The following is an 11,725-nucleotide window of genomic DNA, read 5'->3' on the forward strand; positions in this document are numbered from 1 at the left end:
TTATAGGGTCAATAAAAGACAAGAAATATAGTCTTCACATTGGTAGCTTTGTCCATTTTTAAACCGCTGATGTACAGTACCTACTAGTGGCATTGCATAATTGAATAGAAGAGGTTTGATAGGTCAACATGACCGACTTCTCCGCACACTCATTCTCAAAGTGTGGTCCGGAGACATGCAGGGGTCCCCAGACCCCAGCAGAAATAATGAACATTTAAAACACTTCAGGGTTTCCCTGTTAACTGACCAGTTAACTACATAAACCCTATATGGTTGACCGGAGTGCCTCTGGGCTCTCTACTAGTGTATTGTCTGTTATTGTGTGGAAAGCGTTTGCAGAAAATAACTGATCAACAAGCTCACAACGCCCCACAGCATTGTGAGCTTGTCGATCGGTTTCCTGTGAAAACCTTCCCCACAATACGGATGCTGGGGTTTAAGTGGCTGACCTGTTGACCACTAGGTCAATGCATGATTATATCATTGTCAATCAATTAACCTTTATTGGAACCTTTATTGGTACCGAAATTACCAAGTTTGGAGAAAACACAATTAAACAACATGAAATACATTTAAAATGATTGAAATAAACAAATGGTTTGAAAGCCATTAAATCACGTCATTTATCAACACCAGACACATCAATTAAAACTGGTGCAATTAAACATTGTGTGGGGGGGGTGTGTGTGGGCATGCGTGTCACTGTGTGTGTGTGTTTGTGGTTCTAGTAATCGATCAGAAGGGTACGGGTTCTCCAGGCCATCTGTGTCGCAAGTGGCCCTGACACTTGCATGGTTGATATGTGACCTTCTGTTTTTATATGGATGCAGGCAGAGGTGAAACCTCTGGGCATTTGGATGGGGCAGGCCCAGCAAGAGGAGACAACGCTTTAGGGGTCAGACCTGGGACGGGACGGGGGCCCTGTGTTTTCACTGCTTTTCAGGTGAGAACATTTTTAAAAGCGCTTTGGTGAGCCTTATGCAATTGTTCAATCAAGACTAATACTGCCAAAACACACAGTCAGCTATGGGTCCTGCGTGGTCTTATCGGTGTGTAAGTGTCTTCAGAGCTTGCAGGATGTAATTCTCTCTCTCCAGTTGAGCGTTTCTGTCCTGAAGTGCTCTAACCTGGTCTCTGAGCAGATCCACCTCTTCTCTCACTGCCACCATGAGGTGTGTCTTCACCAGGTCCTGTCAGAATACATTTAATATGAGTATGTGAGTATATCTATCAGTACTCTGTCAATATGTTACTTATACTTTCGTCACTATGTCGATCAATATGTTCCTATTATCCTAGTGGTGGGAAAAGTACTCACCATTTTTCTATCAATAATGCATTGGAGAAATACAACATTTTGAATTGAGTAAAAGTAGACAGTATTGGTATCAAAATATACTAAAGTAAAAGTAATTATTATGCACATGACCAAATATAGAGTCCAGGCCAGCTCAATGATGTCAGTACCATGACGTCATATTGATGACATCAGGGCTTTGTGGTTCTCTAGTCTAGATGCCTCTTGGTGCATCACTGGTCAAACGGATATCTGGGCATATCGGCCGGATTGTGGGTTTAAGCCTCTGCCCAATGTTGGATAATAACACTTTTGCTATCCCATGCAGACCTGCATTTATAACCGTGTGTGTGTGTGTGTGTGTGTGTGTGTGTGTGTGTGAGAGACACATTAAACAAAATCATAGTATGATGTACAGTAACAGCACAAAGTCTTACCATTGCATGTTCAATCCTTTTGTCAATGGCAACCATGCTGTTGCCGGGACTACTGTAAAAACACACACACACGAGCACGTGTGCGCGCGCACGGACACACACACACACACACACACACACACACACACACACACACACACACACACACACACACATACACACACACACACACACACACACATACACAGAGTCAGGATAACAGAGTGTTACTCAATGTAATGAAGTTTGAATATGCTCAGCCCTTGTCCTCATTACCTCTGACAGACGATCAGCAGTGATAGGAGGGTTGTCTCAGAGCCCCGCCCAGTGGGAGGGACTTTGACATGCGGCATATGAGGGTGAGGCTTGATGGGTAATCCACCAATCAGAGACTGAGATAACAAAGGCAGGGCTGATGGAGGAGGGTGGAGTTTGAGGCCAGTAGTTAAAGCGGGTGGCGGGGCCTGGGTTTTAAATTCTTCAGTACATTTTTGTTGGGGTGTCATTACTGTCATGTTAGGTTGAGCCATCATGTTATTCAAGTTGGTTTGAGGTTTCATGTTATTCATGTTGGGTTGAGGTTTCATGATGTTATTAATGTTCAGTTGAGGTTTAATGTTAGGTTGAGGTGTAATGTTAATGTTAGGTTGAGATTTAAGGTTGGGTTGAGGTATAATGTTATTAATGCTATGTTGGGGTGTCATGTTATTAATTTTAGGCCGAGGTGTCTTGTTATTAATGTTGGGTTGAGGATGGGCGTCACTGATTGGCTGAAGTTGTTTGAGGGGCGTTAGCAAGGCTGTGGTGGACTTCCTGTCCGTGGCACTGGGCCATGACATCCTGACCCCAGCGGCCTGACCTCTGACCTTTCCATGACCCCGTAGCTCCTGCTGTCTCTCCCTCCCTCCCCTTGCCATCACGGTGGCGAGATGCAAGTGGCGGAGAGGGAGGGGAGGTGTATGTGGGGGCCGGGCGTTAGGAGGTGGAGGAGACAGGGGAAGGGAAGAGGGGCTAGGAACTGAGAGAGGAGGTGACGATAGGGGAGGAACGGAGAGAGGGGGTGAAGACAGAGGTCTGGATTTTCTTCTTTTCTCAAAAACGGCAACAATCTTCTTCATGTTGTCAACCGCAGAGAACGACCAATAAGATCCACTGTCAAATATAACCGACCGATCAGATCCACTGTCCAATATGACGACCAATCAGATCCACTGTCCAACATAACCGACCAATCATATCCAGCGTCCAATATGACTGACTGACCAATAAGATGATCACAGGACACAGGTTTCTGCCCACAGTAGTGGGTTGCCCAGAAAATGTTATTAAGTTACTATTGAATTAGTGCACAGGAATCTTTTGGTTTTCTCGATTAAAGCCGTTGTCAGGCAGTGGCGTGTTCTACCGCCATGCTCTATATTATATGTAGTATGCCGTGCAGACGTTGTTGAAAGGAAGCGTAATACACCGTCCGCTAAGCATTTCATCCATTGACCACGCGGCAGCGAATAGCCTACATGCGCGCACGTCATGCAGGGAATAATTATCGTATGCCACTGGTCTCGGAGGGTGTGGAGGGCAGCAAGTCACCCAAGTTGGTGTTACTGTTGACTAATCCGCACGCTCACTTCGCATCGCAGTACTGTCATATTAGTAGTAACTCCTTTAAGAAGCTGTTGGTAGTCAAATCCATCCGTCGTGTCTTCAGCTCTGATTGGCTGAGGTCAGTTGATAATCCACCAGCAGAAACAAACCACATGTGTTGAGCTCTGACCCTCGCTTCTGATCCTGTCCTCTAATATTTAAGCATGACCTCTAAAATGTAAAAATTACCAAAATAACTCATTTGAAAACTAACTATGACTGACTGACTGCCTGTTAATCTGTTCTTTTGAGCTACAAACTCTCTCTCTCTCTCTCTCCCCCCACACACATTCTCTTTTTGGATTCTGATTGGTTCAAGAACAACAGCCCCTTTACTTCATCCCCACTTTGCCCACTCACTAGGACTGCTGTTCCTGCATTCTCTTCCCACTGTCATACACACAACTCCTGGAAGCTCCAGTATTCTTGTGAATTCATGCAGCAGCATCAAAACCAAACGCGATATTAAGCATAAAAGCCTAGGCCGCCTTCAAAATATATAGGCTAGCATATTCTGGTACAAGGGAAACAATGTACAACCAGATCCACATAGCGTGGAATGGCCGGATAAGGCGGGAAAATGAGTGTCTGATTTTGTCTGATCAGCCTACATCACCTCAAAAACATAACATGGATTAAAGGTGCAGACAGAGGGCAACCCATCGCCCAATCACCCGTTATCGCCCAAAAAGATCAATATTTTTTTTCTGAAATTTCGTCTGGCTGTTGCCCGCTGTTAAAACATACTGTTTAGCTTTCCTCATTACCCATTGAGATGTATGTTAAATGACAGGGATTTCTCCAAATAATTCAGTAGCGCGAGCTTCAAAATGTCTTCTAAATCTAGTCAACAAGGCCTGCAGTAGGCTATGCATTGGGAAAATTATTTCAATAAATACGAGGAAATGAGGGAGAAACAGTATATCCAACTCAATCAACTTTAACGACCGTCCGATAGGAGTTTTAATGTAATGTAATGCACGGTAATACTACAGTGATTAGTAGTATTATTAACATCACCTGAGTTGTCAGTCGTGTAACTTTCCCGACGTTAAGCTGTGTATGTGTGCAACAACACAGCCATGCAAATTAACATTGACAGTCTGAGGTGACGAAAGCTTGCCCAGCTTAGCAACGGTTGCTATAACTATTTGGATTGGCATTGGACTATCGCTTTTGGGGTGGAGTTTAGCAAAGGGCAAATTGCTTTAGTTTGTTTTCATATTACATATTCTAAACTATTCTAAACTCCGGTCTCCTGAGATGGGATCCTAAAACTGCGCACATCCCCTCATCTGACTGATGATCTTGTCAGCGTCTGATAGCCTAATGAAAGTAGCCTAAATGAAATTTGCTCTGGTTTAATCCCAAAAGCAGCAGAATAAACATGCTACATTTCTGTCTTACCGTCCGCCAGTAGTAGTAGTAGAGTGGCAGCTTGGTTCCATTTATTACATACGTAGATCGGCCTACTGTATACAGCCACAGAAAACACAATGCATTTTCATGGAGGATTTTCACTGCTCCCTGTGTCGGATAGGCTACTCTTGCATAATGAATTGACTTTGGGTCAGCTGTTTTAACTAAAAGTTCTGGCAGAAAATATGTATTTAGACTTAGTTATGGTTGGTACCGGATCACACGATAACAATTATAACGCTGCTGAGATAATCTCTCCACCAAAATGCACTGAGTGAAGTGAAGTGAAGTGCGCACACAATAATTATGCATAATTATGCGTCTCCTCATGACGAACAACTTTCCTGTGCCGACTCTCTGACCTCTGGCTCTGACCTTTACATCTCCCACCATTTTTTTATTTTTATTTTTTATTATATGAAAAAATATCTCCTCCCCACCTCCCATGATCTTTGATAAAAATGCACGAAAATGTGAACTTTGGACCAAACGCACGCATGCACGGCACTCAATCTCTCTCTCTCTCTCTCTCTCTCTCTCTCTCCCTCCCACCATCTCCCTCTCTTTCTCTCTCCTCCCTGTTCTAATGTGTTATGACTCAGCTCGTACGTCTCAGATTATCATGTTTTTTATTTTATTATAAATTATAAATGTATTATGTTATTGCCATATTTCTTGGCAATAAACATATATGCACGCACGTTGCACACACTCAATCTCTCTCTCTCCCTCCCACCATCTCCCTCTCTTTCTCTCTCCTCCCTGTTCTAATGTGTTATGACTCAGCTCGTACGTCACAGATTATCATGTTTTTTATTTTATTATAAATTATAATTTTATTATGTTTATTGCCATATTTCTTGGCTATAAACATATTTATATGGTGTGGCTGTGCAGGAGTGTGTGTGTGTGTGTGTGTGTGTGTGTGTGTGTGTGTGTGTGTGTGTGTGTGCAGGAGTGTGTGTGTGTGTGTGTGTGTGTGTGTGCATGCCTGTGTGTGTGCGTGCATGCGTGCGTGCGTGCGTGCATGCATGCATGCATGCAAATACCATGACATTGTTTTAACAAACATTGTTCATATCCATGTTATATTATCATTAAAGTATTTGTGTTTCACTACACTAAACCACAACAGATTAAGAAGCAGACGACGTACAGACAAGAGTGGAGGCTATGATGGGTTAACAGCAGCAACAGCACCCGACCTGTGATAAAGGCATATACTGTACGATAACAGTGATCCAGATAGACGCAGGCTTGTAGTGTTTCATTCTCATACTGCTGACAGAGAGTAAACGCTGTGTCCAGCGTTCTGAGATCTCCCCTTTTACAGGTATTTAAATGGGTATTTCTGATCATGAATGATTGAATGCGTAATCATGTTTTTTTGCTTATACTTTGTGACCGAATATTGAAGTATTATTTTGATAGCTTGGATTATGCTTTGATTCAGTGCTCTGGACCCTCGGTTACCTTTTTGGACATCCAAAATACAGAAATGGTAACCAAGGGTCCCGAAAGGGGCTATACGTTGCTATTGTGTGTGTGGGTAACTCACGTGCATTTATGTTTATTCTCCAAGAGAACTAAAACCAAACGGTATTAACAGAGTAAAGATAAAACGATTTTGTGTTTACAACTTTACACTAGTGGTTTTGTATATTAAGAGAGTTAAGATAAAACAATTTTGTGTTTACAGTGTTTTTGTTGCACTTTAACTTGATTTAAGTTCAAGGTCATTAATGTGTAGGCCTATACTTAAATCCATATTTACCTGTTGGGTTTGACCTTGGAAAATAAAATATAAATGGGATTACATACCTGATAATGAATACTAACCTGATTGAATGTATAACTTGTATGACATACTTACCTGGATTATCTGTGTATACCAGAGTATTTACCTGTGAAAAGAAATGTTGAAAACCTGCAAAGAGAAAAGTTAATATTGAAATGAAACGTTGTGATTATGTAAATATTTCGAAACTAAATTGACAGTAAACATTCTCATACTGCTGACACAGAGGAAACACTCATCGTTCTTACTGAGATCTCCCCTTTTACTATAGGTACAACACCCCCTCTCAGTGACACAATATGATGATCAGGATCAGATTCATCAGTAGTAGCATTCAATAATTACATATTTCCCCCATGTTTATTTTCTGTGTATAGAAATGGCGTGTGCCAGCAGTCTCCTGTCTGAAGAGCAGTTCCTGTGTTCCATCTGCCTGGAGTGGAGGTGTTCACTGATCCAATCACCACTCCATATGGACACAACTACTGCAACACCTGTATCACACATTACTGGGACACCAGTGATGTGTGTCAGTGTCCACTATGCAACGAAACCTTCGACAAAAGACCAAAGTTCTCTGTTAATAAAGTCCTCTCTGAGATGGCTGAGCAGTTCAGGAAGACACAGAAGCTGACAAACAATTCCAACGCAAACCAAGAACCTGCTGAACCAGATGAAGTCTCCTGTGACATCTGTACTGAGACAAAGCTCAAAGCCCTGAAGTCCTGCCTGGTGTGTCTGGCATCCTACTGTGACACTCACCTAGAGCCTCACCACAGAGTCACACGGTTCAAACGACACAAACTAATTGACCCTGTAAAGAACCTGGAAGACATTCTATGTAAGAAACATGACAGACCTGTCATGACAGACCTGTGTTATAACGTATACAATTGGGGTATACTTATACAAATGTGAGGCGAGGGTTAAAGTCCAGTTAGGGTTAAGTCCAGTATGTGATATATTGTTGTTGAATTAGCTTGATTAAATAGCTCTATATATTGATAGTAATCAAGTGTTTGTTTAGTAACAGGAGTCTCTCTGTCTCTCCAGCTCTAGCAATCAACATAAAATGCCTTTTCAGGTCGGCATACACATTTTATCCAATCAGTCAATAGAGAACTCAATGGATCTAGGATAATCAGGAAGTGATGACACAAACACATTAGAAGACAAAATTGGAAATGGAACACTATAACATTTTAGCTGATAAAATTGGTACTCTCTCCTGATTGGATGAAATTGATGAAAACGCATCTGAAAATGCATTTCAAATTCACGGAGAGACCTCTCACCATCACTCTACACTACAGCAATGATGTGTGTGTGTGTGTGTGTGTGTGTGTGTGTGTGTGTGTGTGTGTGTGTGTGTGTGTGTGTGTGGTGGGGGGGTTCACCCTGCCACTAACAGCACATCACACTCATAACACTCCACTACAATACACCATGACACAATAGCCAGGGCCAGGGGCCTTGTTAATTAGTTTGGTGAGTGCACACACTAAGATTGGTATTAACATTGTTCCTGTGCTGTTTTCCAAATGTATTGTTATTTTTTCTTTATTTACCATTGTATGTATCAAGGTTATGACTTTTGTTTCTTGTTTTACCACAGTATATTCCCTGACTTCTGGGCAGAGGCAAAGCACCAGAGGAGTGGCTCAGGCGGCCTTATATGGAGTGGGAGATCATGATTGGTCCATGAGTGGACCATACCATCTGTGGGTTTTGTTTAAAGAGAAGAGTTATTATATGAACACTCGTTTGAGTAATATGGTCAATAGACTGCAAGGTGTTTATAACATTATGGGAATTATATATATTGTCTTTGGACATGGGCTAAACTGGATTGTAACTTGTACGTTTCAAGCAGGGATGGTTGGGTCTAGTGGGAGGGGCCTGGCCTTTATAAGCAGGAAACCTGCCACTGCCCAGGAGTCATTGTAGGGCTGTACCTGGAGCTGAGAGGACCTGTAGCCAACCTGGCCAATTAAGGTGAATAAAAGCAATTGTTTGCATCAAATGACGCTGCCTTGACATTGACAATACTTTGAGTATTCCAACTAAGTGGAAAATGTTTGAGTAACTTTTTTGAGTATTTTTGAGTATCTTTTTTGAGTATTTTTGAGAATTTCTTGTAGTATTTTTGAGTACCGTGGGGATTTCTTTGACTTTTTGAGGACTAATTAAAGTGCCTATGGCACATTCTACCCTCACTCAGTACTGTGTGTGTGTGTGTGTGTGTGCGCGCACATACCATGATATTTTTCATAGTCATGTTATATCATTAAAGTGTTTGTGTTTGGCCATAACAGATGGAGTACAGAGACGAGTGGAGGCTGTGAAGGGTTAACTTAGCAGCAGCAACAGAGCACCCTCTCAGGCATGCAGTGACGCAATCTACAGTAAAGAGAAAGTCAAGCAGACACGCTCTTTCTTAAAAAAAAAAAACCTTCAGTTCAACAGGACTTTTGCTGAAATATTGAGAACGTAAAGACAGGTGAGTACATGAGATCAGGATGTATTATTCTGTAACAGAGAACAAAAGCATATTAAACTCTAAACTGTATCGAGACACGATCTTCCCTTAGTTCCGGTTTCCTGGAAATCTTGTAGTATAATCATTCAGTTGGTAAAATGGCTTCCCATACAGTATGTGGCAACATTATTGAGCTCTTTTCTAATATGATGATCAGAGAACTATTAAGCTGTGAGTACTGAGTGAGTAGTAGCATTCAATTACATATTTTACCCCATGTTTATTTTCTGTGTATAGAAATGGCGTGTGCCAGCAGTCTCCTGTCTGAAGAGCAGTTCCTGTGTTCCATCTGCCTGGAGGTGTTCACTGATCCAATCACCACTCCATGTGGACACAACTACTGCAACACCTGTATCACACATTACTGGGACACCAGTGATGTGTGTCAGTGTCCACTATGCAACGAAACCTTCGACAAAAGACCAAAGTTCTCTGTTAATAAAGTCCTCTCTGAGATGGCTGATCAGTTCAGGAAGGCACAGAAGCTGACAAACAATTCCAACGCAAACCAAGAACCTGCTGAATCAGATGAAGTCTCCTGTGACGTCTGTACTGAGACCAAGTTCAAAGCCCTGAAGTCCTGCATGGTGTGTCTGGCATCCTACTGTGACACTCACCTAGAGCCTCACCACAGAGTCACACGGTTCAAACGACACAAACTAATTGACCCTGTAAAGAACCTGGAAGACATTCTGTGTAAGAAACATGACAGACCTCTGGAGCTTTTCTGTAAGACTGACCACATGTGTGTTTGTCAGTTCTGCACAGAGTCAGACCACAAGTTACATCAAATCATATCTCTGAAAGAGGCATATGAAGGGAAGAAGGCTGAGCTGGGAAAGACAGAGGCTGAAGTTCAGCAGATGATCCAGGTGAGACAACTGAAGATTCAGGAGGTCAAACACTCAGTACAGCTCAGCAAGAAAGATGCAGACAAAGTGATAGCAGACAGTGTGCAGATCTTCACGGCTCTGATCAGCTGTGTTGAGCGAAGCCAGACTAAAGTCATTGATGATATTGAAGAGAGGCAGAAAACAACAGAGAAACAGGCTGATGGCTTCATCAAAGAGCTGGAACAGGAAATCACTGAGTTAAAGAAGAGAAGCTGTGAGCTGAAGCAGCTCTCACACACTGAAGACCCCCTCCACCTCCTCCAGAATATCACATCCACCAACATCCCTCCACCCACCAAGGACTGGACAAACATCAATGTCCATCAGTCTTCTTATGTGGGGACTGTGAAGACAGCTGTGGCTCAGCTGGAGAAGACACTCAGTCAAGAGATGAAGAAGAAGCTGCGTGAGCTGAGGAGGATCCAGCAATATGCAGTGGATGTAACTCTGGACCCTGATGCAGCAAATTCCTTCCTCATCCTGTCTGATGGTGGAAAACAAGTGAATGATGGAGGCATACAGAAGACTCTTCCAGGAAACAAAGAGAGATTCTCTGAGTCGGGTAGTGCGGCCAACTCACATTTGGAGCCGGTGGCCACTCAGATACCGAGACCTCCAACTGAAAAACAGAAACAGACTGTAGGGTCACTTCTTAAAACAACTCTGCGAAAAGGCGATGAATGGTACTTGATAGATAGTCAGTGGTGCAAACAGTGGATGAAATATGTGGGATTTAACAGTTGGGACATGTACAATGTCGGAGAGCCTAGCCTCTATCCCGGACCTATTGATAACTCTGGACTGTTCTCAGACCATGAGACCCAAGTCCTGAAAAAGTACCTCATAGATGAGCTGGACTATGTCCTAGTTCCCACTGAAGGATGGAACAAGCTGGTCAGCTGGTATGGTTGTCTTGAGGGCCAAAAAGCCATTGTCAGGAAGGTGTTTGAACATGGCATGTTTGTCAAGCACTGTAAAGTGGAGGTCTATTTGTTGGAACTGAACTTGTGTGAGATGGACAACGTGGTAACACGTCAATTCAGTAGAACAGACACTATAGATACCGTAGAGAAGGAGATGAGGTCGCTTTTTGAAATTCCATCAGAGAAGGAGACGCGGCTGTGGAACAAATACATGAGCAACACATACGAGCAGCTGAACAAACCAGACAGCACTGTCCAGGATGCTGGTCTGTTCCAAGGACAGGTGATTGTGATTGAACGGAAGAATGAGGATGGCACGTGGCCCAGACAAGCCTCCCATCCCAAGTAAGCCAAACTCCTGGTCTAAAAAGGCCCTGACACACTGACCAAATCTCTGGCGGCGTCCTTTAAAAATCCACCTTTCAGAGGCCAAAGGGAAAGGAAATGATCGCTCCTCCCATAGTCAAGTGACTACCCCCCACCTCTGGTTCTCCCTCCTTTTTCCCCAACCTACACGTATGTTTTGTGATTTGAATTTTGTTATTTTTCATGTCATGATGATTTTTAATTGAATACTCAGGACCTGAATGGAAACAATGATGTTTTTTTTCTTATGTGGTATACTTTTTCACTAAGTGTGACTGTACTCTGTACTGTTTACATTCATAACTAATAATTTACATTCATCACTAATAATTTAAAGTATTCAATCACTCAATCCTCAGGGAGGATTTACTAAGAGCCCATTAACAGGGAAGGGGAACTGGCACTGAGCCCTGACCTTATACTGTTGAGG

General features: G+C 42.7%; 1 protein-coding gene and 1 long non-coding RNA gene across 3 annotated transcripts; one reads left to right on the top strand and one right to left on the bottom strand.

The window, feature by feature from the left end:
- Positions 1-681: 681 nt before the first annotated feature.
- LOC308327739 lies at positions 682-3,555 on the bottom strand. Its single transcript, XR_013965209.1, has 3 exons — positions 1,990-3,555; positions 1,735-1,786; positions 682-1,190 (listed from the first exon to the last, which is right to left on the bottom strand). It is a non-coding gene; the product is annotated as an uncharacterized lncRNA (long non-coding RNA).
- Positions 3,556-6,046: 2,491 nt separating this feature from the next.
- LOC308327740 (tripartite motif-containing protein 16-like) lies at positions 6,047-11,429 on the top strand. Of its 2 annotated transcripts, none has more exons than XM_080781273.1 (2): positions 6,047-6,109; positions 9,351-11,429. In XM_080781273.1, the coding sequence occupies exon 2, from the start codon at positions 9,353-9,355 to the stop codon at positions 11,276-11,278; it is 1,926 nt and encodes a 641-aa protein (XP_080637399.1). In that variant the 5' UTR covers positions 6,047-6,109; positions 9,351-9,352; the 3' UTR covers positions 11,279-11,429. The 2 variants fall into 2 exon arrangements, with proteins under 2 accessions (XP_080637399.1, XP_080637398.1); XM_080781272.1 differs by lacking the exon at positions 6,047-6,109 and adding an exon at positions 8,925-9,074.
- Positions 11,430-11,725: the final 296 nt, after the last annotated feature.

This window comes from Protomyctophum bolini (assembly GCF_963924005.1).
Source record: "Protomyctophum bolini genome assembly, chromosome: 13".
Classification (NCBI taxonomy): Eukaryota; Metazoa; Chordata; class Actinopteri; order Myctophiformes; family Myctophidae; genus Protomyctophum; species Protomyctophum bolini.

Excerpts from the sequence above, each read along its gene's own strand:
- LOC308327740 (XM_080781273.1), top strand. The coding sequence starts at position 9,353 with ATGGCGTGTGCCAGCAGTCTCCTGTCTGAAGAGCAGTTCCTGTGTTCC.